Source organism: Penicillium pulvis (assembly GCF_028828015.1).
Source record: "Penicillium pulvis strain IBT 33274 chromosome Unknown scaffold_8_segment0_segment0, whole genome shotgun sequence".
NCBI classification, from domain to species: Eukaryota; Fungi; Ascomycota; class Eurotiomycetes; order Eurotiales; family Aspergillaceae; genus Penicillium; species Penicillium pulvis.
Window position 1 is genome coordinate 1,705,347 of NW_026643080.1, and position 25,876 is coordinate 1,731,222.

General features: G+C 49.8%; 12 protein-coding genes across 12 annotated transcripts; 5 read left to right on the top strand and 7 right to left on the bottom strand.

Annotated features, from left to right (window-relative positions):
- Positions 1-588: 588 nt before the first annotated feature.
- On the top strand, positions 589-2,162 carry N7503_010051 (dihydroorotate dehydrogenase 2; the record flags this gene model as incomplete). Its single annotated transcript, XM_057069597.1, has 2 exons — positions 589-1,044; positions 1,110-2,162. The coding sequence occupies 2 exons, from the start codon at positions 589-591 to the stop codon at positions 2,160-2,162; spliced, it is 1,509 nt and encodes a 502-aa protein (XP_056916208.1).
- Positions 2,163-3,134: 972 nt separating this feature from the next.
- N7503_010052 (triose-phosphate isomerase) lies at positions 3,135-3,977 on the bottom strand (the record flags this gene model as incomplete). The annotated part of the gene is made up of 1 exon (XM_057069598.1): positions 3,135-3,977. The coding sequence occupies one exon, from the start codon at positions 3,975-3,977 to the stop codon at positions 3,135-3,137; it is 843 nt and encodes a 280-aa protein (XP_056916209.1).
- A 1,590-nt stretch (positions 3,978-5,567) lies between these two features.
- Positions 5,568-6,050, top strand: N7503_010053 (RpiB/LacA/LacB family sugar-phosphate isomerase; the record flags this gene model as incomplete). Its single annotated transcript, XM_057069599.1, has 1 exon — positions 5,568-6,050. The coding sequence occupies one exon, from the start codon at positions 5,568-5,570 to the stop codon at positions 6,048-6,050; it is 483 nt and encodes a 160-aa protein (XP_056916210.1).
- Positions 6,051-6,698: 648 nt separating this feature from the next.
- Positions 6,699-7,731, top strand: N7503_010054 (putative U-box domain protein; the record flags this gene model as incomplete). The annotated part of the gene is made up of 3 exons (XM_057069600.1): positions 6,699-6,781; positions 6,895-7,432; positions 7,498-7,731. The coding sequence occupies 3 exons, from the start codon at positions 6,699-6,701 to the stop codon at positions 7,729-7,731; spliced, it is 855 nt and encodes a 284-aa protein (XP_056916211.1).
- A 278-nt stretch (positions 7,732-8,009) lies between these two features.
- On the bottom strand, positions 8,010-9,879 carry N7503_010055 (tyrosyl-DNA phosphodiesterase 1; the record flags this gene model as incomplete). Its single annotated transcript, XM_057069601.1, has 4 exons — positions 8,010-8,720; positions 8,767-9,172; positions 9,224-9,336; positions 9,409-9,879. 4 exons carry the CDS (start codon positions 9,877-9,879, stop codon positions 8,010-8,012), a joined length of 1,701 nt encoding a protein of 566 aa, XP_056916212.1.
- A 699-nt stretch (positions 9,880-10,578) lies between these two features.
- Positions 10,579-12,467, bottom strand: N7503_010056 (uncharacterized protein; the record flags this gene model as incomplete). Its single annotated transcript, XM_057069602.1, has 5 exons — positions 10,579-11,124; positions 11,172-11,339; positions 11,410-11,733; positions 11,845-12,004; positions 12,064-12,467. The coding sequence occupies 5 exons, from the start codon at positions 12,465-12,467 to the stop codon at positions 10,579-10,581; spliced, it is 1,602 nt and encodes a 533-aa protein (XP_056916213.1).
- A 503-nt stretch (positions 12,468-12,970) lies between these two features.
- N7503_010057 (uncharacterized protein) lies at positions 12,971-13,924 on the bottom strand (the record flags this gene model as incomplete). Its single annotated transcript, XM_057069603.1, has 4 exons — positions 12,971-13,198; positions 13,331-13,514; positions 13,640-13,752; positions 13,808-13,924. The coding sequence occupies 4 exons, from the start codon at positions 13,922-13,924 to the stop codon at positions 12,971-12,973; spliced, it is 642 nt and encodes a 213-aa protein (XP_056916214.1).
- Positions 13,925-14,814: 890 nt separating this feature from the next.
- N7503_010058 (sodium:calcium antiporter) lies at positions 14,815-15,944 on the top strand (the record flags this gene model as incomplete). Its single annotated transcript, XM_057069604.1, has 2 exons — positions 14,815-14,982; positions 15,039-15,944. The coding sequence occupies 2 exons, from the start codon at positions 14,815-14,817 to the stop codon at positions 15,942-15,944; spliced, it is 1,074 nt and encodes a 357-aa protein (XP_056916215.1).
- A 642-nt stretch (positions 15,945-16,586) lies between these two features.
- On the bottom strand, positions 16,587-18,056 carry N7503_010059 (DUF3716 domain-containing protein; the record flags this gene model as incomplete). The annotated part of the gene is made up of 1 exon (XM_057069605.1): positions 16,587-18,056. The coding sequence occupies one exon, from the start codon at positions 18,054-18,056 to the stop codon at positions 16,587-16,589; it is 1,470 nt and encodes a 489-aa protein (XP_056916216.1).
- Positions 18,057-21,084: 3,028 nt separating this feature from the next.
- On the bottom strand, positions 21,085-21,564 carry N7503_010060 (uncharacterized protein; the record flags this gene model as incomplete). The annotated part of the gene is made up of 2 exons (XM_057069606.1): positions 21,085-21,211; positions 21,269-21,564. 2 exons carry the CDS (start codon positions 21,562-21,564, stop codon positions 21,085-21,087), a joined length of 423 nt encoding a protein of 140 aa, XP_056916217.1.
- A 986-nt stretch (positions 21,565-22,550) lies between these two features.
- Positions 22,551-24,556, bottom strand: alg10 (dolichyl-P-Glc:Glc(2)Man(9)GlcNAc(2)-PP-dolichol alpha-1,2- glucosyltransferase; the record flags this gene model as incomplete). The annotated part of the gene is made up of 3 exons (XM_057069607.1): positions 22,551-23,545; positions 23,608-23,745; positions 23,797-24,556. The coding sequence occupies 3 exons, from the start codon at positions 24,554-24,556 to the stop codon at positions 22,551-22,553; spliced, it is 1,893 nt and encodes a 630-aa protein (XP_056916218.1).
- Positions 24,557-24,823: 267 nt separating this feature from the next.
- Positions 24,824-25,756, top strand: psf2 (DNA replication protein PSF2; the record flags this gene model as incomplete). Its single annotated transcript, XM_057069608.1, has 3 exons — positions 24,824-24,937; positions 24,999-25,585; positions 25,645-25,756. The coding sequence occupies 3 exons, from the start codon at positions 24,824-24,826 to the stop codon at positions 25,754-25,756; spliced, it is 813 nt and encodes a 270-aa protein (XP_056916219.1).
- Positions 25,757-25,876: the final 120 nt, after the last annotated feature.

A 25,876-nucleotide genomic window follows, 5' to 3' on the forward strand; every position in this document is an offset into this window, starting at 1 on the left:
TTATGGAGCCTGGCGCACGTGGGCAGTCAAAAGGCGTTAATGTATGATGATTTTGCGGGGGCGGATTAGATCATCCACGTATGACTTATCATTATGAATGAATCCGTTTGTACCCTTTGAATCGGAACTTCCCTTTGGTCTGAAGTAACGTATCAAGTAACAAGCTCACTGTGTTGGTGTACGATACACGCGGACTTGGAATATAGTTCGAGTCCCTTCCCAAAAAGGAATGTAGGGTTTGGGCTTTGGCATATTCACCGCCTTCACACACTCACCGCCCGCTGAGAACCCGATTTCGCCCTAAGATAACTTGATCTGCAAGGGCGTTGCAGAACCTCGGATCAAGCAATTGCAGTAAGTATTCTCCTTCCAGGCTGTCAAGCTCCTCTTTATCATATTATTGGGCGTTAAGGGAATCCGCCCCACGCATAAAGCTCCATAGCCCAAGCCAATTGTCCCAATCTCCCAGCCACACGCATCCAAATCATCGGATCAAGGAACCAAGCTCACCAATTATATAGGTCCAATTCGGCGCTCTTACGCCGGGGAAGGCCAATTAAGCGCAAAAGTCATATAAATACATCCGCAATGACGTCTGCATCTGCCACAATGGCCTGGAGAGCCGGTCTCCGGGCTCGTTCGCTCCCCGCAGCCCGATGGTCGCAACGCCCATCGGCATTGCTACCGAAGCGAGCCGAGCGCTTGCCTGGTGCTGTGCGCTATGCTTCGGACTCGGCTCCTGGTACAGCTACCGAGCCCGTGAAGGAGGCTGCCAAGGAGCTGCCTAAGCGCGCAGCTCGTAAATCCCGGAAGGGTCTTTATGGCACCTCGTTCGCTCTGGCACTTTTGGTGGGCTACATCTATGGAACTGATACCCGGGCTAGCATCCACCGCTATGCTATGGTGCCTTTGATCCGAATGCTGTATCCCGATGCGGAGGAGGCGCATCACTTTGGTGTGGAAATCTTGAAGTCGCTCTACGAATACGGAATGCACCCCCGGGAACGTGGTAACCCCGATGCCGACGGTGCTCTGGCTACTGAGGTTTGTGCTCTGCTTCCGACTGAGCTTACAATGCTGGTACAGTGACTGACGGGGACTATGTTTAGGTCTTCGGCTACACCCTCTCCAACCCCATCGGTATCTCCGCCGGTCTGGATAAGCACGCCGATATCCCCGATGCCCTGCTCGACCTCGGTCCCGCCATCGTCGAGGTCGGCGGTACCACCCCGCTGCCTCAAGACGGAAACCCCAAGCCCCGAGTCTTCCGCCTGCCCTCCCAACACGGAATGATCAACCGATACGGCCTCAACTCCAAGGGTGCCGACCACATGGCCGCCGTCCTAAAGCAGCGTGTTCGCGACTTTGCCTACGCCGCTGGCTTCGGTGACCACGAGGGGTCTGAGCAGCATGTCCTGAACGGAGACGCTAATGTTCCTCCTGGCAGTCTGGTCCCGGGCAAGCTGCTCGCCGTGCAGGTAGCTAAGAACAAGCTCACACCGGACGGTGACATCGACGCCATCGCGCGCGACTACACCTACTGCGTGGACCGTGTTGCTCCCTACGCTGATATCCTCGTCGTGAATGTCTCCAGCCCTAACACCCCCGGTCTCCGCGATCTGCAAGCCGCTGCACCCCTCACAGCTATCTTGACAGCCGTCGTCGGCTCAGCTAAGAGCATCGACCGTAAGACTAAGCCCTTCGTCATGGTCAAGGTCAGTCCCGATGAGGACTCAGACGAGCAGATCTCTGGTATCTGTGAGGCAGTTTGGAACTCCGGTGTCGATGGTGTGATCGTCGGTAACACTACCAACCGCCGACCTGACGCTATTCCTAAGGGTTTCGCTCTCCCTGAGAAGGAGCAACAGACTCTTAAGGAGACGGGCGGTTATTCCGGCCCGCAGCTCTTTGACCGCTCCGTTCCTCTGGTCGCTCGTTACCGCGCCTTGCTTGACCAGGGTCCGCCATCCGAGTCTGCTGATGCCGCTCAGCAGCCACGCAAGGTGATCTTTGCTTCTGGTGGTATCACCAATGGACAGCAGGCACGTGCTGCCCTTGATGCCGGTGCCTCTGTTGCAATGATGTACACTGGTATCACATATGGCGGTATTGGTACGGTGACCCGCGTCAAGGAGGAGATGCGTGAGCTGCTGAAGAAATAAGCGGTGTAGAGTAGAAAAGCCACTAGATGATTTTACATTTTGTACATAGCATAGGACCGGGAATTGCATCTAAAATTTCTTTTCATGGCTTCTTTTCTATATGTGCGAATTGGTTCTTCGCCTTTAATTCTCTTCTCGTCCGAGATGCTTCGTCTCGAGTCAATTAACGCTGTGTGTATAGTCAGTAGGAGGCGTACACACCTTGCCTACTTAGGCAGTGCCGTTAAGACAAAATATGGAAATAAGTGCCACAATCCACTCCATAAGTCCATGCGAAAGAGGGGCAAAGCTCGGGTTACTGCATCAGTTCTAGAATCCACTATAAAGTGGACTAGAAGACAGCTGGACCCCCACGTTCTAGTTCCGCAGCCACGGCAAAAGAGCGAACGGAGACCCAAACACCAACAAAATAACCAAGTCGCAAGGTACCACCGGCTAATTGACTGTCGCTGAGAAATCATGCAGTTCTCAAAAAAGCTGAAACTTTAAATATGCAGAGTAAGTCGCAAATCTCTGATCATCCTCGTGACAGGTGAATCGGCCCCAGTATGAGCCAAGACCCCTGGGGCTCCATGAGCCCCATAAAAGCTGTAGTGGAGCAGAGGGTTCGCCAGCTCGGGATCCCCCAGATAGGCTTTCCCGAGAAAAGTCGGGGAATCTCCTACTTGTCACGACCCACTAAAGTGGACAAAAGTGGTGCGGTTTGCTTCTGGTTCGCATGAAGATTGGATGAAATGCAAGCTGTCTAGACCGTTTTTGTTCCCTTTGCTTTTGTTTTGATGAAATGTCCACCTGGTATTTGTTTGTATAACAGTGACGGTATGATGTAAGATGCGGAACGACAATACCACTGCGCCGATGTAATGGAGTTGGAGATGGAAATTGAAGATGAAATGTAAACACCAGTCAATATAACCCTCGACTTTTCGTATATATCGTAATCATAATCGTAGACCAGATTGATGAATTGAATCAAGCTGCAAGACTCTCCTCAACCTCACGGACAACCTTTTGCACACCCTCAATTTCGTGCGCGAATCGTCCAAGAAACATTCCATCAACGGCCTTACCCAATCCACCCGCACCCCAAAGACCGGGTCCAGCACTACCACCGTACAACACACGCGCAGGCCGCGACCCGATCACACCCCTGATCCCCTCCACGACGGCAGCCACATGATCCACACCAGCAGGCTTCGGCTGCCCAATCGCCCAGACAGGCTCATAGGCAAAGATGACCGGTGCTTCGGCAGGTATAGCATCAAGCACAGCACGAATAAGCACCGAACACTCAGAAACAGCTTGTCCGACCGCCGCGGACGCAACAGCGCCGGGCGCAGTTATCTCGCCAACACAAACGAGCGGAACCATCCCCTGTGCACAGGTAGCCGCAGCTTTCCGGGCCGTCTGCTCGTCCGTCTCGCCGAAGATCGCGCGGCGCTCTGCGTGGCCTAGTTCGACGATAGAGCAGCCCAAGGCACGGATGGAGGCCGGTGAGACTTCGCCTGTGTATGCGCCGCTCTGTTCCCACATGCAGTCCTGGGCGCCGAGGAGGAATGGAGGTTGGCCGGGGGTGGTTTTGCCAGCTGCTAAAAGCTGGGTCTGATATTCTTTAAGGATCTCAGCGCAAGGCCAGATGGTAAGGAAATCGGGGATCAGAGCTAGGAGGAGCTTGGAGCTGTTGGCGGGGTTGACGATCTCGTTGGCTGGGTCTAGGAGGCCGCGCATGTATTCTAGGGTACGGCCTGGGGTGAAGTACATCTTTAATGAGATGAGGAGAAGCTTCTCCGGGAGAATGGGGTAGGTTTGTGCCATGATGCCAATTAGTCTGTTTGGTTGGATCTCCCGTATGGACTGGGTATCTGAGTAGGTAGGAGAAAAGTTGAGATTATTTTTCCTCCCTGGTGTCTAGAAGGCGTCAGCCTAATTCCACCGACGCATTAGCGGCCGACGTGGCTGCACTAAACCTCTCAGGAATGCTTCCTACTTACTCCGGGATTGAGCACGGACAATTGATGGATGATGTCACTGTTTTGATGAGGGAACTAAGCCGAAGAACGGGTCTAGATGCTGAAGGGTAAAGGCCGACACCAAGTTCAGGTACCAAGGAGAGGGGAACGGGGTTGAAAAGCACAAAACCTGTTGGTGGATTCCCCACTCTACATCTATGTACGTATATCTACTGTACAGATGGGGGTGGGTACTGCCGCTTTTAACCTTGAAAAGCGGCGTGAGGTAAATACTAATGCGGAAATCGTTTCGACCTTGATCGTGTAGCAGTAACATCTAATTACAACACCCAGTTCTTTCAACTCATGACACTTGAGCTGCATATTTCAGTCTGGACCGTATGTTTGCTCATTTCCCCGGAGTACACACGACCGATCGTGCAAATCCGGAGTAGACTCCAGTCAAGCTAGCTCTGGACCGGTAACCAGTGGAGATGGGGAAGTGGGGACAATGCCTGGTCTAAGCCAACAGGTCTATGCGTATCGGCGGACATTCTATGGTCTAACAGGATCCTTTTGAATTCTATGCGAATAGGCTGCATTCCAGGAGAATAGCATGTGGATTCCACGCATATATATGGACCTCAAATTTAAGTCCACCTTGATTTCGGTATAGATCTATTTGTAGAGTTGCGGCTCCCGCAATGATGTAGTCTGCCCGGTTTTTTAGTCGCTTTCTTGCTTTCGGCTTCAGGGGAAATCATCACAAACTCGGGATATTAGTTTTACCCGTGTCTTGGTAACCCCTCTCGTTAGGCAATCTGCAAAGCCTCGCACGGGCGCTCCAATGCGGAACAGGGATCAGCCCATTGACCCTGGGAGTCTGCAATTGACATGTGCACAAGCCACACCCTGCTCAGTGACATCGATGGCTTAGTTTTAAAGCCTAGATAATGAAGATCTAGATACTAAGAGATGAAGGTCTATAGCTATGAAGACCGTTTGCGGGAATATCTGTGTAAATACGGGGTAAGATGAGTGTATGGAAACTGTATGGGGTTGAAACCTGGTTCCGGCCAGAAAGTACAACCCGCGTTTGACCACTCACATTGCATGATAACCGTTTCCATGACGCTATGGCGCCCCATTTCTCCCCGACCTGAGCATTACGCAGCGTAAAATATCAACAGGTTAGCTGCAATCTGACTTCATTTGCATTGGCTGAGTGGAGCCTAATTGTTCGTCCCGATGCATCTCAAGAGGATTGGTTCCATCAGCCCGTGCTCCACCTTGGGGTATTGGGTTGCACGGATGAACCGTCCTGCGCAAAGGTATAAAGAGGGCCGAAAAGAACAGCAAGGGGTATATTTTAGTTCTCCAGATCTACCTCACTCATACACAAGCTCCTTTTCATTCAAACTCAAAAGCCTCTCAGCTTCCTCAATCTATATCCATCATGTCTGCTCAGCCCCTCCGCATTGTTATGGCCTGTGACGAGGCCGGTGTCCCCTACAAGGACGCCATCAAGGCCGTCCTGGAGAAGCACGAAGGTGTTGCCTCCATCACCGATGTCGGTGTCAACACCTCCGACGATAAGACCGCCTACCCCCACCCCGCCGTCGAGGGTGCCAAGCTCATCAAGGAGGGCAAGGCTGACCGCGGCCTCTTCATCTGCGGTACCGGTCTCGGTGTCGCCATCGCTGCCAACAAGGTGCCCGGTATTCGCGCCGTCACTGCCCACGACCCCTTCTCCGTCGAGCGCTCCATCCTGAGCAACGACGCCCAGGTCCTCTGCATGGGTCAGCGTGTTATCGGTGTCGAGCTGGCCAAGAAGCTCGCTGTCGACTGGTTGCAGTACCGCTTCGACCCCAAGAGCGGCTCTGCTGCTAAGGTGCAGGCCATCTCTGACTACGAGACCCAGTTCGCCGGCCAGGCTTAAATGCGCGCTGGCTCAAGGGGTGATTTCTCTTCTTGCGACCTGAGACTATGCGCCCCTACGTCTTTGTCGTGACTTTCTTCGTGCCGGTTGATCCGTGCTAGACCGGTATAACTTGTTGCGCGTGCGCAACTTGGTTCGAATTTCTTCTGTCGATATACTAAGCGCATTATGATACCACGAATCCAATGTCGAGTCAGGTTGAGAATTAGATGATAGAGGAACTTACATACTGGTCCCCTTTACACAATGCGAAACCTGCAGTCTTGATCTTTTTACCAAAATTTTCTTATCGTAAATCCAGATGTGAACTGTGAACTATGAACTGCTGACTCATCTGAGGTTCTGCGGGGATCGATAAACTTCTATAACGGGCAAGCATGACTCCCGACTTCCGAGATAGAAAAGTAACATCCTGGCCTCAGGAACCTGTGTTTCATCCTAGTTCTATATCACTCCGTATTATATTTCTCCGCATTCTAAGCGCCACTGAATAGCTTCACCCTGACCTTTAAATCTCCCTGCATATTGTAAGGTGGGCCGCCCCACCTGGGGGTTCCGAACTGATTGATCAGCGACTCCAAAAGACGTCTGAAAGTTGAAACCACTTTCACCGACCTACCCAGTGAAAGCAAACACTACATCGGCACCATGGCTCAAGCCCTGAAGTCAAAAGCCAACGAGCTCTTCAAACAAGGCGACTATGTCGGTGCCGAGGAACTCTACTCCCAAGCGTAAGAACAACCTTATCTTCCCAGCGCAACGCCCGCGCACCTAAACCCCACGTTTGATCCCGTGCAAAAACGTAACATACATGTGGACATAACTAACTCGGTCTCGGATCTAGTATTCTCAAAGACCCGCACGACGCGACCTTCTTCACCAACCGCGCCGTTACCCGGATCAAGCTCGAGAAATGGGCCGACGTTGAACATGATGCCCGTGCCGCTATCGATATATACGGCCTGAAGAATACGGCGACACTCAAGAGCTCCTATTACCTTGCCCAAGCGCTTCTGGGTCTCCAGCGCCCGCAGGAGGCATATGATGTTGCCGTGAGTGCATACCAGCTTAGTCTGACGGAGAAGAATGCGCAGACGGAGAACTTGTCGCGGACTGTTTTGCGGGCTAAGCAGCAGATTTGGGCGGCGAAGGAGACGGCGAGGTTGCGGGAGATGAACGAGACATTGCGGGGTGTGGAGGAGCTTGTTGAGCGGGATTTGGAGCGCTCGATTGCCGAGTCTAAGGCGCAGCTTGAGGCGGGGAAGATTGGGGAGATTGGGTTTGGGGAGGATTGTAAGGCGTTGAGGGAGGATGCGGCGAAGATGATTCAAGATGTGCGGGAGGCGTTCAGGATTGCTTCTAAGGGGGAGGTACAAGAGCGGGTAAGTATCTTGTTCCGTCTGATACCAGCTGCCTATGGATTTTTGAATTGTGCTAATCTGATTAGGTTGTTCCGGACCACTTGGTCGATGGCATCACATTTGAGATTATGCATGATCCTGTTATCACCCCATCTGGCATTAGCTATGATCGCATCGGCATCGTCAAGTATGTCGAGAAAGCTGGTGTGGACCCAGTCACCAGAGTCGCCATGACTGTTAAAGATTTGCGGCCAAACTATGCTCTCAAGGCTGCTTGTGAAGAGTTCCTGACCAAGAATGGGTGGGCAGTGGACTGGTGAACCATTTTTCGAGCATTCACACTCTGTTTTGCTACTTGTACATATTATTTCTGCTCTATTGGGTGCATAGCGAGTGATTTCACTAGCGTCGACATCGACTTGCATCGGTAGGCGTCTTTTAGTTTATGAGAATTGACATTGATGTATAGACACTACCATACAAACTTGCTGTCTACATAAACCTATGATAGTCAAAGGCAGTGCCTAGTTAATATTAATCTAATATATATCAAAATAAAGATATGGAAAATGCCAGATAACATGACTTCCTCATATGATCACAATCCTACGCCCCATTCTGCTGCCATGCGCTGAAGAACCGTCGAGGACCATGGCTCATCTGAAGGCCGATATGCAGTAAGTGGAAGATCATAAGGCATGCGCAGTCCAACCACAGTAGCAGCACCCGGAGACAGGTGAGACGGTTCAGGCTGGTTCTGCTTGAAACAAGGTACCATTAATGTATCCGAAGGTTCCTTACTTTGTGCCGAGTCCAGTGAGGCAGAATCATTGTATATCTCAGGCCAAACAACCACACCAATCTCAAAGCTGGATATTCTTACTTCGCCACTTGCGTTTGGGACTGCACCCCAGGCCTGCGTGGACAAGTTTGCAGACGTCACCATAGCCCAGTCGATAGTTTCCATCTTCTCGTCGGAAAATCGAATGTATGTTTTTATATGAGGTGCGGCTCTGCCGCGACCAGCCTCGCGTTGGGGTTTGTCTTCGGAAAGGTCGATGACCTTTGAATCACCGGTCCATTGACATAGATGCGGGCGTAAATATTGTAGTTGTTTCTGGTGAGCTGCGCTTTGAGTCTTCATGTGGATTGAGCCGCCGGATGCAAATCCGCCTAGAGAATGACAAACTTCTTCTGCTGTGGGCCATATGATGGAGTATTTTGGTGGGGGATCGAATGATGGTGCAAGAGCTTTGAAGAACTCTTTTATCCATTTGTCTGACTGGCCGAGAGAAGCTATCGACGATACCTGGCAAAAGTTAGATTTTCGCCTGGTTCAAGAGAAGGGTGCATACCTGTATAGCAATATGACACTTTTGGCGGTCCTTTTCTTCGGATCGCCGCACAGGAACTTGGCCCATGAGATCCTTCAGGGCCGGCCAGCCCCATAATGTTGTATTGTCGGGTTCAAGGTCAATAAGATTTTGTTTTGAAGGTACACTTGCAATAAGAGCAGCACGTATCGCACTAAAGTCATACAGACTTAGCTGCTGCACTAGCGGGCCTGTTTTCTTGGGGCCGTATGCCCTCAGGTATGTAAGCAAGTCTCTCTTGAACCGTGAACCGGTACCTGGAGATTTACTCTCTGGGGAAGAGGATAAGGCCCCTGGGCTTAGCAAAGGCAGCAACGGTGATTGCCAAACTGCTTGAGTCATATTTGCCCAATCTTGTGGAATCATATTGGCAGTATGGATAATGACCCTAGAACTATTAGAAAGAGGGTCGCATACCAAGACGAAATAGCCGACCTACTGGGCAAGATCATCATGGCGGAGAAGGACCATCATTTTGGAATGATGGGTCCCGAAACGCTCTGGCATATAGGCTGTAATAGCCTCGACATTCGGATACCGAGTACATGCTTCCTAATTACGGTAAGCTCTGAGCTTCTTCCAAGTTGATAAGAGTATACAACTTAAGGCATTGACCATACTTACATCTATCCTAACCTTATTCATGGATTCCCTCTCCCAAGATCCATGAACAATTTTGACTTGAACGAGGCCTCGGACATCTTGATCAAACTTGGACATCACGAAATCCACATCAAAGCAGTAATTGAATTGCCAGCACTCCTTGATCATGGGATCCCCAAGAATGTCGCGTAATTTGACTGTACCATCATTGAAGCCTCCTTTGTCCGGGAGGTCTTGGATATGAGTAAGCTGGAAAGGTGAGGTAATGAGACAAGGGGAGTTGGTACTATCTGCTGGGGATCCATTATCCTGATCACCAGGAATCTCAGGACATGTCGAGATCGATGCCAAGGTTTGCCCGGAGCGTGTCCGAGCCGGCGGTGAGATGGACCTTTGCAGGGATGCGAGTGGTGTCGAGATGCCACTTTTCAGACTTTCATCCTCTTGAAGTGGATCTGTGGATATTTTTGTCCGCTTGGAGGGGCGCTCCATCATGGGTGGAGTTATTTTTGTGTTGATTAGATGCCGAGATGAGGCGAAAGAAGGTTCACGTTCCAATGATTGCAGACTGATACTGTGAAGAAGAGGCCCGAATGAAAACCGCAAGTGAAGTTTAGGACCGAGATATTGAAGCATGAAATCAGTTGAGGAGTCTTCTAGTATTCGGAGTTGAAGACAGAGTTTCAATTTATCGGGCAAGTATATGCCATCTCTTGGCGGTCCCCTTTCAGTGCTCCGACCTTGCCGCTTTTTGCTCGACTGGGCACGTGATTACTGCACAAACCGATCGGTGAGTCAAGTATCGCCAGACACTATTCATACCAGGACTTTAGACGAGACTTGCTACGATTACAAGCGCGTATGATAACATATCTCCCTTGAGCTTGTACTATTCCTGTGTTGATGTTTGTCAGGCTCATTGAGTAAGTATCAGGATAAGCACAGGCTGAGCAGCTCAGTGCTATATTAGTTGCTCGTGTCTTATAATCAGTGAGCATGATCGGCTGCGCACTAATCACTTCAGCCTATCTATTAACTATGCCCAGACTTAACTCGGAGCATCTTAGCATAAAGCGATCAAATTTTGAACTATGCCTTTCAGCGGGACATCACTTTCGAAATCTATATGTACACTGCTATATAATACAATAGACAAAACTCCCACCTTGCTATCAACATGACAGAGTCCTTCTAATAAGCGAAAAGAAGACTGGATAGCATAGCAACTACTGTAAACAGTATAGTGAACTGCCCCATCTTGGGAGCGTCTCCAGTGAAGAGGCTACCAGGGGCACTCGTCGTCACTGATGATGTCGATTTCCCAGCGACTGTGTTCATTGTTGTGGCGTGCATAGTCTGGGTCATGCCAGAGGATGTTGGACTGGCCTTCCAGAGGCTTGACAATTGAGCATGTGGTAGAGTGTATTTAGCGTTGTCGCTACTGGGTGTGGGGTTGGGAGCATGCGAATGGGCAAGGGAGAGGTCGGGGACTGCAACAGGATGCATCACGGGGCCGGTGGATTGTGAGGCTTGTGCAGAATCTGCGATTGCCACCAGGTTCGTCGTCATATAAGCCGCGACGGTCTTGGTCATGGTGTATGTGCTCTTCTGCCCAACAGAACAGTCGTCAACGGAAGGCGGGCAGGCTGTGACTACCTCAATTTCCGTGACATAGGCGGTCGAGGTTATAAAGTGCGAAGAAGATATTCCAGTCTCTGTGATTGGGCCCCCGAAGCACTGTCAATTAGCGTCGAGGCTTGTTGGGCGTCGGAAGTTTGGATCACGGCCGTAGGAGGAAGTGTCGTCGAGCCCGTAGCTGCAGCTGGCTGGGCAGTGGGTCGATCAGCTTCGGGGCAGAGCGTCGTGACATAGGTGATTGTTTCGGTTGTCAAGTATGTCGTCTGCTGGTTTGCGGGGCAATCAGTGATGGCGGCAGCGCAAGAAGTGACTGTCTGGACTTGAGTTGTAGTGACAGTATAGGTTGAAGGACTTGGTGTGCTTCCGCCCAATTCCTCTGAAGACTGGGTCGAAAGTGATGATCCACTCGTTGTGGCCGAAGTGTCCGCCGGGCTCGGAGCTGAAGCAGACTGACCAGAAGAGGCGGACTGGCCGGAAGAAGAAGAAGAAGAAGAAGAAGGAGAGAAGGGGATAAAAGAGGAGCCAGACGGAACGAGCGAAGAAGAACTGATTGAGACAGAAGAAGTGGTCGAAGGTCTGATCAATGGAGTCGACGACCGTACCACAGTAGAAGATGAAGTCGGCCAAGAGGGAGAGAAGGGAGTAGAAGAGGAGCCAGACGAAATGAGCGAAGAAGGACCGATCAGGACAGAAGAAATGGTCGAGGGTCTAGTCAATGGAGTCGACGACCGTACAGGAGAAGAGCGAGAATTAGATGGGCTAGAAGGAGGACGAGAAGATGGACTGGAAGAAGCGGGAATCGATCGAGAGAGACTCGACAGAGTCGTGCGTGCTGAGGACGGAACCACAGAGGACGAAGATGGCGAAGATGGTGGTCGGGAGACCGAGGACTGAATACCCGGGGTGGAAGAAGGAGTCACTGCCGCGGGGGTCGAACTCGGGGTGGAAATAGTATAGACCACCTCGCCCGTCGATGTGACTGTCTCAGTCTCGGTGACCAGCCACGTCGAGGTGCAAGGATTGACCGTGGATGCAGACCGGATGGCGGCTTGGTACGATCCGCCCGACGTGACAGTCACGTCGCCCTCCCAAAGATAACACATGTTATTCGTGCTGTCCCAGGTGACCGCCGTACAGGATGAACGGACCGCACATCCCCCAGCACACGCCCGCAACGACAGACCCTCGCTGCTCAGGAGGAGACTACCACCGCTGGTCGAGGCCGCGCAGGTCTCCTGCCACATGAGTCCGTAGACATTGTAGTAGCCATCGCTACAGGCGATCTGCATAGAAGACGCAACTGTGCAGCCCGCGATAGCGGACGAGGAAGTGACAATGGCGGTGGTCGGTACGAGCGTCGTGAACGTGCTGGTGATTTCTGTGGCGAAGACTGTCACCCAAGGGCTTAGGGCTGCCAGGGCTGGCAGAAGCAATCGGCCCATGTTCCAAGGTTGGTTGATATTCAAAGCAATATATAGTCCAACGAAAGTAGAGCCAAATCGAGCACAATTTTAGAATGTGAACTCAAGGCGGCTTGAAAGATTTATATATTTTCATACAGGCTGCTAGGACCCTTTTTCCCCATATTTTTATCTTTACCATCTTTTCCATTTTTCCCATGCTTGGACGTTAGGGTGGGGCATCCCACTGAGCTCTAGGAAGAATTGCCGACGAGGTGGACGAGTGTATGGGCGGGCGTCAAAACTCCTTTGAACAGAATCAATAGTGCCTCCACATCGGGCACGCCAAGCTGAAAGGCCATCCAATGTCAACATTGGGAAAAACTGAACGAAAAACATCAACTGAAGAGGGACTGCCGGGAGTAATTTAAGGGGTCGTAAATCAGAAGTCACTAGACTTTCAAGATTATGGTAGGTCAGGACCAGCTCCAAGGAACAAGCTCTGAAAGAGTCTAAAAAAAGCCAATGATTTCTGCCCTGGATTATTATATCGCATATCCTGCTGTCCCTTCATCCGACTGCTTGATACTACAATCAGACCACTCGACACCGTCCAGGACAGAGAGTCTGACGGGTACAATCGCAAGCTTCTCTTGCACCATTTTCTGTTTTTCTGCTGGCAAATTGTCCACAATGGTCTTGGGTGGTCCATGTAGTTTCATGTATACATGTACACCACATACTCGACAAAAACAATGGCCATTAAATTTGCGCTGAAAGAGGTATTCTGAAATGTTTTCGGCTCCATGAATGGAGACATTGTCTCGGTGAGGGTAAACGCAAATATTAGCATTCTATACTGGTTAGCCTTGACAGCACCTTCCGCTTTCTGGGAGCATGCTTACTCTCTGGCAAATACTGCAGTTATCTTCCTTAATCTCCACCTCTGATAAAGGGTTGAGCTTCACGGCTATAGTAACGGCACCACAGTAACAACCTCCGGTGTAAAGCTTTAGCTTGTTACCTGATGCCTTTGGTAGCTGTCCGTGGAACGTGGAGACTGATTCACTGTCTCTAGGGCTGTCTAGGCTACTTTCGTATGTTAAAGGAAATCTTCGATGAAGGAGCTTGAGGTGGCTTACACCTGAACTTCAAGAGTAAAGGGATTCACACCAAACAATGCTCTCGCCTGTAAAAGGGTCAGATTCGAATACCGTAGACTTGGTTGGCTGAGAAAATCACCACCCACATTCACAGCAATGTTTGATTCTCCCTCCTGTATCATATGATTCTTCGCCATGATTCCTGTACCACACGAAGGGCAGAACTAAAAGTGATGAACTCAGTGATGAATGGTCGAAGGGCGATAGATAGTAACTCACAAAATGTTCCCCACTGCGACCATTCTCAGCAAAGCTAGCCATAACTTGCTGTCCACTTATAATCCGGAACTGAGACTCCTCAGGGAATATCCAGAGGTAGCCCTTCTTGCTGCACATTAAGCAACCGCAGGTAAAAACATGCCGCAAGGGTTGGTGTAAATCCAGATCAAATCTAATTTGACCGCAATGGCAGTTTCCTTGGTATAGTTTTGGCGACGACAGCTCAGTATCATTCATCTTTAACTCTGTAATGCTTTGCTGTGAGCAGGGATCAAGGGCTGTATACGAGCGGAAAGCAAGAACAGCAGAAAGGCAGAATATGTAGTATCTAGTAATGCTTGGAGCGGCAAGGAAGAAGAAGAGGATATGCGATAGGTGGAGTCTAAGTACAAGGTGGATGGTTACTGGTCCTTACATGGACGTCAACAGAAGGGCGGAAGTTGGAGATTCGGGGACAAAGAGGGGATCTTTGTAATATATGGTAGCCTTCGCGGCGCTAACTATACTTGATTTAGTATAGTGATACAGTGCCGCTATCGCCTGTCTGACAAGATAGAGAAGCTCTTTCAGACCCTTATCATATGCGGAACCAAACTTGATTTAGTCGGGTACTTGATAGTGGAGGCTGTCAGTCTTTTACTGAACACGTCACTAACCGCACAGGCGGTAGTTGTAATTTGATCAAATGCCACCTACATTGTAGACGAGAATGTTGTACGTTGATTTTGACATGCCCCGGATTGATTACATAATCTTCTGCTAACGACTTAGTTACTGCGGGCTTGAATTGCCAATAGAAAAGGCGCTGGCCCGTGCGAGGCATGTTTGATCACTTGAAAGCTCATAGGATAAAAGATTGTACGTGTTGTACTTGGGTCATTTATGAGCGTGCTTGAGAGCAATCACCCCGCAAGTACAATGACGTTGCATGAGCTTTATCAATCCTTAATCTTGAACGAGCCCATCACCCTCGACATACAGTACACGAAATAAGCTCAAAGCCAAAAATGAATTGGGATGCTTTATGTTTCGGTGTTGCCACTTTCATTGCAGGCGTGTTTGTACTTGACTATGGGGCAGACAAATTCATCGACCACACCGTCATTGCCGGACGGCGCCTGGGCATCTCGCAAACTGTCATTGCCCTCCTGACAGCTGGGGCTGAATGGGAAGAGGTCTGCAATTCCATGGAGGCCAACCCAGCGTCTTTCCTAGCTAACCTTTTTACTAGCTCGCTGTGGTGGTTGCCGCCATCCTGCAGCATCGTAGCCCCCTGGCCCTTGGGAACGTCACGGGCTCGACTATCTCCAACACTCTCGGCGCCTTTTCTTTAGGGTTACTCTTCCATCCGCAGGGCCTGGAGTTTGACCGCAGCGCAAAGATATACTCGGCCCTGTCGTTCGTGCTTACGACGTTCTTCGTGGTGCTAGCATTCTTCAACCAATTGAACCAGATTGTTGGTGGGGTCCTGATTGCCATGTTCGCTTTTTACATTGTGTCTATCATCTACACTATCTACAAGGGGGTGGTCTCACCACCGGAGCTATCGGACAGTGACAGCGACGGGGAGTCTAGTGACAGCGATGACGGTGAAGTCAATCATGGCCCTGTCTCCGAGACCTCTCCTCTCATCGAGAGTGAGCATGCGCCGTCATTGCCAGACAAAGGGAGCAGACGAAGCAGGAGTCTCACTTACCACATATTCCAACTCTTTCTCGGATTTGTATCGCTTTCTCTGTCAGGATACATCCTCTCTCACAGCGCCGTCACCATCGCCGACTCCGTGCATCTCTCGGGAACCGTCTTCGGGCTGACTGTTGTCTCCTTTGCGACTACTCTCCCAGAGAAACTGGTTGCTATCCTCAGTGGTTCTCGTGGTCATGGCGGCATTATGGCTGCGACAACGGCAGGAAGCAACATTTTCCTGCTAACGCTCTGCGTTGGTGTCATCGCAGTGGCGGGGGACCAGATACAAGAGGCGGATAACTTTGTCTCTTTTGAGCTGGTAGCAGTATGGTTGTCCTCTCTGTTATTTTGCGCTGTAATCTTCTTGGGACTGGGAAGGAGTGCAGGTTTAGTGCTCTTGGTTTCCTACCTCGTGTTCCTGTGCCTAGAGTTTACCGTTTACCGGCGGTGATCAATATAATCTGTTTTCGCATACTTCAATCAACCTGTGTATGATTCTGTTTGAATAAAAGCCTTTTGAAGTATAGTCCAAGCCTTTACCCACGATGAACTGCTTAAGATTGAAGCGGAAGTGGCCCCATGAACGAAAGGTCTGGTGTCTAGTAAATACCAGTCTCCGAAACAAACAACTAAGTTTCTATTTTACGAAATCTGGAAATTCCAGTCAAGTGTATAGTTACAATTTCTTCACAAAGACTTTTCGTATTGTCTGGATGCTTTGGAGATGGAACACCGAGATGGAGAAACAAAGCTGTTCCATACTTCGTATTCATAGGTGCTCTAATGGTAAGCCGATTCATTCACCTTCAACGTTGAGAAATACTCAATAATCACAAGGAATGATATCACGATGCATTTTACATCAACCGCAAGTGACATTATATTACCCTTTCAAGAAGAGGTAAAGCTCGAGTGGGCTGGGACGAAGCTTGCTCACTAAAGGGGTTGTCGAGAGATGCTATGTATAGTAGGTTGGAATTATCAGATTTATTGAACAGCAATTATGGAACAGTAGTGGTATTGTTGCGTCCCATATCCCACCTCAGAATGAGAAACAACTCAATAATCCGTACGAATCCGAAAGAATAGATCATCAAAAATTCAAACCCGCAAAGAGGTCATCCTCCTCCTCAGAGGACTCATAAGGGCCTTCTAACTCGCCATTCTTTTCGAGAACCGCTTTCACTACCTTTTCCTCCCATTGCAGACGCTCGACGAGCTGAGCGAGGTTTCGGCGAAGGGATCGGATCGCAGGCCATTGACGACCGCGCAAGCTCGGGTCCAGCAGCACGGTGTTGTATAGGTCCTCAGGATATTCGGGCCCGTTGGGGACCTTGTATTTCAAACCCTTTGTAGCACTTTTCTCCGCTGACTTGCCCTTCTCCGCTATTTTGCCCTTATCAGTTGCGTTATCTCTGTTCACTGGATTGTCTTCATCCGCTAAAATATCCGAGCCCGATGAGCTATCTGAGTTCGTTGAGCTATCTGAGTTCGTTGAGCTATCTGAGTCCGCTGATGATGTACCATCCTCCGATGATGAGCTATTCTCATTGCCTGTAGCCATATCCGCTATATCCGTAAACTTGCGACGAGGACGCTGCATTTCAGGGATATCTATATCATCGTCGAATTCTTCTTTAATCTCCACAGCATGTCGACACTTAGTGGTTGGATGGCTAGGAATTCGGCTAGAAGCTTTAGGTAACGATGACTCGTCAGACTCGTCGGAATCGGAATCATCAGAGTCATCAAACTCGTCAGACTCTGTACTCTCCTCGGCACCTCGACGCTCAGTGGCTAAATTCCTTAGCGTCTGGCCAGAAGCCTTTGGTGAACAGTGTGGGTCAGACTCTTCGATCTCCTCGACACGCCGACGCTTAGTGGTTGAACTCCTAAGGGTCCGGCCAAAAGGCTTTGGTGCACAGGGCTCATCGAGTTTGTCGGACGCATCTTCAATTTCCTCGTCACGCCGACGCTTGGTGGCCGAGCTCCTAAGTGACCGTCTAGATGCGTCAGGTGTCAAGGGCTCGTCGGGCTCGTCGGACTCATTGTACTCTTCATCCACACCCATGCAGCCACGGCCCAGGGCGGGAGCGTCAGGGTTCGCGGCCCTGAGTGCATTGAAGATATGGGGAGGAAGGGGGCCCGAACGAAGAGAACATTTGTATGATTGAGCGCCCCAGGAACAATTACCACAGGCTCCATTGAACAGAAGCTGCCCGTCGGCAATAGCAATCTTGCAGGATTCGAAAGGACCACCGCCGCCGCGACAAAAGCTACAAGCGTAGTCTGTAGGGGCAGGAATTCCAACCTGCTGTACATACGCGGCGCGACGGGGAGTTGACCCCTGACGCGCGGCTGCCCCCTTGATAGACTTCCGATTGTTCTCGCGCCAATCCACGTCCGTATTGGTGATGGGTAAGGCGAGTAGTAAGTTCTTCTCGTAGTTGGACTCAAAATGAGACAGTAAGGGGTTTCCAGAGGTGTCGAGACCCGGAATATCACTTGGCTGCTGACCAAATTGGTCCAAATTGAGGCCTTGGTTCACCCTTGTCCTCAACATCTCCTTCTAAAGGCGCTTTCTTCGTCAGCACGGACTTCCGCCTTATTCTCGCTGATCGTTAATTGTGGTCTCGCAAGGTTATCTCCAACGATGCTACTCAGAAGGATTAGGAAAGTCCGGTACACTACCTTTGTTGTCACAATCAAATAAATCACGTGATGAACGACTCGTATAATCTAAATGATATCAAGCAGAATCTCAAAACTCGAAGATTTGTAAGGGGGGGAAAGAAAGGCACACGGAGAAGTTATGTGCTACTGGGAAAGGAGCGCACATGGAAGGGAATTATCAAGCAAAGGAAAAGGTAAGCGTTGGTAGAGGCACGTACTGTATGGAAGGGAAGACCAGTAAGGCAAAGTTTGATAGTGTCAAAAAAAATCAAAGAAGCAAAAAGCAAATACCCGCGTTGGGCACATGAGCCAGGTGACCTCCAACTTCACCTAGACCACTCATGTGGGCAACGTATGAGCCAGGGGATCCTTCGTCAGTCACTACCATGTTGATACACCAGGCGGTTAGGGTCATGGATCGCGCCAGAATCATCTGATTTGACACCTGGGCACTCATTACCACTAGGTGATCTGGAGGGGCCTGCTTACTTTCCTCTAAAAAGAAAATAAATAAAGGAACCAAGCTAACAAATTGAGGGTTTTTAGGGATTTTGGCCCACTTCCTGTGGATGTTTCGCTTTTATATTCAATCTAGAGATAAGAGGTGATTTCCTCTGTTTATCTAAGCTTTGATTTGATGAGACATGCTTCATTTTGGGGTTGAAAAGGCTGTGGCCAGGTTTGTAACTGGGATTCTTGCCATTTATGTGACAATGTAAATAATTGAGCATTTTCAAATTTCGCGCGGTGACATATAGCTTCCAAAGATCTTGGGTCCGATCCCTGGTATGCCTCTTGTATTTTGGCTTTCTTTTGGTTCTTCCTTATGAACTATATCGATTCAATGTAAAAGCATGAGGTAAAGTTCCCCCGACTCTTATTCTGGCCATATCCGCAACTTGGAATGGATGATGACGAAAAACATACCGAAAAAGGTTTAGTAGATCTATTATTAATGAGTTCTTTCAAATTCATGAAAGATCAGTAACATTGTACTCTACGGAACACACTATACCCAAAGCTATTGAAATTCCCGCCATGAAGCGATTCATTCCCTCCCGATTCCAGTCAAGGCCTGCTAGTCTTTGGAAACTTCCTCTCCAAATCATCAAAAGCATTCTTCTGTACCTGTCGACTCCGGATTTTATTTGTGTCTTACTCACCTGCAAATCTTTCTTCGGACCTAAAATTCGAGGAAAGCGGCTTGCTCAGCTTATTCCACCCGAAGAGCGGGAAATGCTTTGCCCTAAATGGAAACTTGAAAGAAAGCCCCGAATACAACTACTTCTTCAGCTCGAGAACAAACGTTGGAGATACTGTAGCGAATGCTGGAGCCTTCACCCACGTTGTGAATGGCGCATCCCGCGATCGTTAATGTTATTCCCAAAGAGATATAATTATCCACCTTTTGGTGTTCGAAGAGGTTGTTGCGTGCCCTTTGCTGGGGAGGTGGATATCTGCCCCTGCCTTACAATTACATTGCTCGACAAGATTCGCCTGTTGGAAACTATCAATCTCGCTCGACAACGCGACCCCAGTACGCAGCAGTATTATTACAACAAAGCACTCCACCATCCAATTTCTGGAAGAAGGCGAAATCCTGTTCGTCACGAGCGTGTCATTCTCAGTCATCCGCTCATAAGATTGAATATTGACACATCGCTTTGGGTGGATGAAGACACTCAGGGGCTCTGTGTGTCGAATACTTATTTCTTTGAGAGATTGGAACACAGCCACACAGGGGCGACCGTCATTCCATTCCCGCAGACTGGAAAAGAAGTTGGGAAATGGCTGACAAGCTTTTTGGCCGAAGCTGGCTCGAGTTTTTTCAATCACGAACATGGTCCTCAGCACTTCGAGATTGTGAAGCCTATGGAAGACCCAGAGTGCTTCGCAATTAGGTCCATGCGCAATCTTGGGAAAAGAAAATGGCCCGATCGAGATTGGACTAACAATTGTCGTCATTAATTTTGCTCTGTATTTCTGAAGTCCGAGCCAAAGTCCTTCAATTTGTTGCAATACGTGCTATTACTATTTCAAGAGGTTCCATATTACATGGTGGAGGCCTTTAGTTGACACCACAAAACCACTTAACCCCTCACTAGCCGGCATTTAAAGTAGCTTAGTAAACTCAAAACAAACAAATGCTATCTCAAGTTTTAAAAGGAGCATACTGCGTATCAATTTGCTTGATTTAAACATGCAAGATAACGCCCCATTTGAGCCGGTATATAAATAAGAAAAGCGCTGGCTCAGTATCCCCACTTCCTCTCGATGGACTTGCCGAGTCAAATGATATCAAGTACATGGCTAACAATATCCCGATCACTCCTCGCCCGGCCCCACACCTGGACACTCCATCCTGGACAAGGTTGGTGGCCTCGGAAAGAAAGTAACTTGGCGGATTACTGGAACGGCAGTGCTGGAGAATTGAGTTTTCGCAGCTCACGTTGCACCTATTCCGTCAACCGAACGGTATTTTTCTAAAAGCCCAGACCCTCTGATTGTCCTGGCCGTTCGTAAAGGTGTTTGTCCAGTCGAGGAATCCAGGATCTCGAATTTGCAGCCTGTCCCGTCCAACAAAGCCCTGAGATTCGACACAACTGTCCCCGCTCAATCACCTTCACTATTCTATAGTAATCTGAGGAGAAGGCTGACTGTAGGTACCTGGGTATGTGGTCGATTGTATTACCCTGATCTGGAACAGTGCGCCTTACTTATCACCGTCAATGTGGGTTATTTGTGGTAATCTGTCTAGGCTAGCCTTTCCTTCATGTCCAGGAACTCTGAGTCAAGCCCTTCTATGGGCTCTCTCCCGCAATTATTGGTGCTATGAGAGGATCATTGCTCTTACCCACTATGCTCTGTTTTGATCACTGTTGTACTTTCCACGTTGACCTCCTTCCCTTGTTGTTCAGCTAGTTTCCAATGGCAACCCCGTGTACCGTAGATGCATCTTGCTCCTTCCTGTAACCAATGTTTACTCTGGGTAGGCCCCGTTCTTTCGCACCGTTTGGTTCTTCTTCTCCTTTGTATTCCCCAGAACTTTTTTTTTTTTTTTTTTTTTCAAGAGTTACAGCTATCACCATGCCTACCACTGACCACTCTGGCTCGTCGGGACTATCTTCGGGATACTCGGCGGAGCCAGCGCAGTCATCGGGGGCATATATAAGGTTGTTGTATGGTTGCGGAAGCGCATTGACCCAGCAGCTCGAAGACTTCGTTCGCGACGTCTTCTTGCTGCCGTCTTGAGCCAAGCGGCTAACAACACCTTGTCGACAAAAACTCCCTCGCCGGGAGATCGAACCAACCAGGAGGAACGAGGTGTCAATAGGGCCGACATTCCGCTCGTTCAACTGGCCCAGGAGGATCAACATGTCGCATGGGGAGGTCGACATTTGGCTTGATATACTGGAGGTTTGATCCGACGGACGACTGCGACGTGGATCATGCAGGCATTGGCGAGTTTCCGTCTCTCTTGTTAACTAATTTGGTTTCTCTGTAGCGCGGCGGGGTCGGCGGAGGAGGGGACGAGGGCCCAGGTGGACATCGGCGATGAGCTCACCCTTCTGCGCAGGGCCGGTGATTAGTAGCCTTCGGGTGAAGCTAAGATGAGCTCAGATGTATCTAAACAAAGAATATTCAGTTCAGTTCTCCCTCACTTCTGCTTTCAAATTGTGTTAGAACCATATTCATGAGTTAGTTGTAGTGGATCGGATCAATTCAGAGCAGCAGCGGCGACAACCAGCCTTTGGGCGAAGCTAAGATGAGCAGCTCAGATGTATGGAAATGACGAATATACAGTTCAGTTCTTCCTCACTTCTCCTTTCAATTTCTCCCAAATCACGTTCATCCTGTAGCGAACCAAATTAGAGCGGCCGCGGTGTGCGCCAACACAAAGACAGGACGCACAGCATACAGGCGTTCCTGTGTACCACAGAAATAGCCATATCATGCTGGTCTCCATGTGAGCCCTAGGAACACATGCTATCATAGTACAGTCAAAGCTTGAACTAACGACCAAGTTGCCCTACAAACACTGAGATGCCACCGAGAGTCTAGGCAGCATCTGGGATGCAAAGTCAGCCGACCTCGGTGCTAAGCATGAACAGCGAGCTCAGAGCAACCCTTGTCTAATATCTGTAGTCCTTCAACACTCACCTAGAGCTCAAATCATGAACCGTAAACAGCATCATCAGCAACCTCCCCTTTGCAAACATCCCCCCCCCCCCAAACCATAGAAGCGAGACAACATCTACGTACCATTTAATCTGAGTATCGTACAGCTAGAATGGTTTTAAGGATTACAGGTAGTGTATACTTACATATTTGAACTATTGTACAGGTTTTCAATAAGATTGGTAGCGATTTCAGCCATGGAAACTTACCACATGAACCGCTGGATCTTGCCAGGCTCCTGGGGCCACTCAAAGCCCTTGTATAAGAACAAATATCCGGTCACTGCGTTAATGACCATGAACCAAACTGTCTCAACAAATTTGGGAGCATTGGTAGCCAGGTCATTAATTTCCCTCTCCTGTTCGGTTTGAGGACGCTGCTTCCGGAATACCGCAAGGCTCGGCATGGCTGGGAGATGCAGGCGCCACATTACCCAAGGGATGATGAAGTAACGAGGTTCAACTAGGGGAGCTGTCACAAGGGACAGGGTGGTCGCTGCGAGCCACACGAGGACGAAGCTGACACGCGGGGCGCCATGCTGTTCCTTGCGACGCTTGATGAGACCTTCCTGAACCCTGGCATATGCCTCCGGGGACATAGGCTCGGGCTGGTTCGATTTCGGTTTTGAATTGGACTTCGGCTTTGATTTCGGCTGCTGGTCCTTCTTGGCGGCTGACTTCTCGTTGGCTCGGCGTGTTTTTCTGTTTCCTTGGGCCAGCTCTGTGGCTGGGGCTGGAGCAGCTGGTGTGGGTGTTGGGGCTGGAGCTGGAGCCTGGGGAATTCGCAGCAACCGAGGTGGTGCCTGAACAATAGTGAAACCAAAGGCGGAGATAACGGCCCATCCGCAGAGGAAGTAAACCAGAACGGCTGCATACTTCACAGCGGGGTGGATGGCTAGGAGAAGACGGAACACATAGAAGACATAGTGTCGGTTATCGGCCAAGGTGAAAGGGTGCACGATCGTATTGAAATGGACGATGGCAAGCATGATTGGAAGGACAAGCAGGACAGCGAGGAGCTTTGGAAGCCGTCTCTGCTTCTCAGGGAACCCATAGTTGAGATATTTGGGCAAAAAGGTCGCGGGAAGAATGATATTAGCCACGGGGATGATAATCAGTGGCCAAGAGAAAAAGGCAAAATAGGGCCAAATGTAGAGCATCTGGGCCAAGTGAATACCGGCCGTGTGGAACTCCTTGTGACCTGCAAAGCTGTTAGCTTGAGATTTTCAAATTGGATATCCAAATAAGAGCAGTATAACGCACCAAGCACCACACCGTCATTCCAAAAAACGAATGCGCCAAAAGCTCCAAGAATAATCATGTATGGCATGACTGAAGCCACGGTAGCGAGCGGGTTCCTGAGACCAGCAGTAGCAAGGGAGATGGCAGTTTTGAAATAATCTAACCATTCAATTAGCACAGTCAAGAGAAACCAAGTCCGATCACACGTACCTTCTAAGCAAGCCTCCGTGATAAGAGGATCGTAGATCTCATTCTGCAGACCCCCCTTCACAATATCTGAGATCGCAGACGATCTGCATGCCTCAGAAGAACCGCGAATCTTGCGAACAACCTGCAGTCCACCCAAAAAGACCGAGACCCAAAAGATGTTCGTCTGTCGGCAAGCAAGGGCAGCAAGACCAAAAACAAGGAATCCCAACGTGGAGAAGAAAGCAGTAAAGCCTGTTCCAGCAGTCCTCTTCAAGTCCCAATTATACGCCTCGATCACAACCAACAGAGCAAGAATGTCGGTATAGTAAAGACCGGAGAAAAAGAACAGCGGTGGGAACAAGCATATGTTCAAGACGGAATGGCTAAGCCACGCACCCATAGTCCGGTTATTCCTCACATTGTGCACAGCGTCGGAAAGCGTCTGCAGTCTCCAGGGTAGGAAAATAGCCGTAGTGGCGACATTGGTCGTGCGGAGAGCTTCCGTGGTGAGCTTCGTCGGAGACCCGCGGAGGGTGAGCAACGCGGCGCATAGTAGATATGACCACAGGTACAAGCCAGGTGGAGTAGTAATCTTAGGATCCCAGTGTGTCCATTGGTGTGCCCAGTAAGCTTGTGCCTGGGGGACATGGAATACCTCATCCAGGTATGGTTCGGGGACTTTGGCCTGGACTTTTGTCCTCCAGAGCGGGATGAACACCAGCGCGAATGGGATTGCATAGCGCGCGGCGCGGCTCAGGTTTGACTCGAGAGCAGTAACCATCTTGTTCCAAGCTTCGAATCGAAGCTTCAGAGCAGGTACGGAGCTCGAGTAGCTAAAATCTAGAATTGGGGGGTGGAAAAGAACTACGTAAACGAGAAGCTACTTACTCCATTTGAGTTGCAAACACGCCAAACACATTTCAATCATCAAGACGCGATTTGATCCGCAACGAGACCAACATGCCGCATTGACGGCGTAAACGCCTGGATATTTGTCAATTCACTGTTATTACGCGCACGGCATCCATTTCATTACCGTGACGCTGTAATGGCCTTCCCTTTCCCACAGGGCATTGCGCCCTCGGAAATCGCCTTTCTCGCAGAAATGGAGATGGTGACCATTGTACCCCGACAGCGTCTCGAGGGCCTTGAATTACTAGGAGTAAGTAGTAAATACCAGTTCCGAGCTTTTGCAGCCTAGGAATACTAATTGACTCGTTCAGGGACCTGTCGAACCTCTCGCTCCACCCCGTCGTGCCTCCCTTCCTCTCTGGCTCGCGCTGCTTCTTAAACGCCAACGTCGTGCAAACATTATACCACCCACATGGCTACACCCAGAACCTCTCAGTCTGATTCTTGAAGTCGAGTCTCAACATCAGGACTATAAGCATGCTTTCTCGCCTCCGCCCCCGCTACCAGGCCAGCCTAGTATGCATGAGCCTGGACCGGAACCTACAGCTCGACCACAATACACACCGGATGGGGAGAAATATTTCGCTGCGCCGCCATTCTTGCCACATAATACTGCGCAGGCGAGAACTTCTTCGGGGGAGGTGCCTGCGTTGCCGTATCATTGGATTGAGGTCGGGAATATGCTACTTGATGCCGCGAGTGATGACCTTATGGACCCCGATCAAATCCGACGGTTGTTGAAGGATTTGCGCGAGGTGCGCATGTCAAAGATGAGAGCTGGTGTGGATGTTCTGGATGCTGCTGCGACTGGCGGTGGCGGAGTGGCGCTTACAGGTGTTGGTGCGATGGAGTTGGGTGAGGAACGTGGATTCCTAACGGGTGTAGTTGATAATCTCCGGTATGACATACATGATACAAAGGACTCCAGGGAATCATTGATACTGATTGAACGATTAGGAAAATCGGAGCATCAAAAGAGCAAGCTCGGCGAGAACAACTGGCCGAGCAGCGAGCAAATGGCGGGTACAACGGTACCCAAGACGAAGAGGAGGATTACATGGAGTTTTGAACGTTGCCTGGAGGGATTTATATTGGGCAATCTTACGATTTTCTCTTTGGCGTTTAAGGTGCATATGCGACGTGGATCAATGCCCCCGGACGAATATTCAATGTATATAGACTCATATAC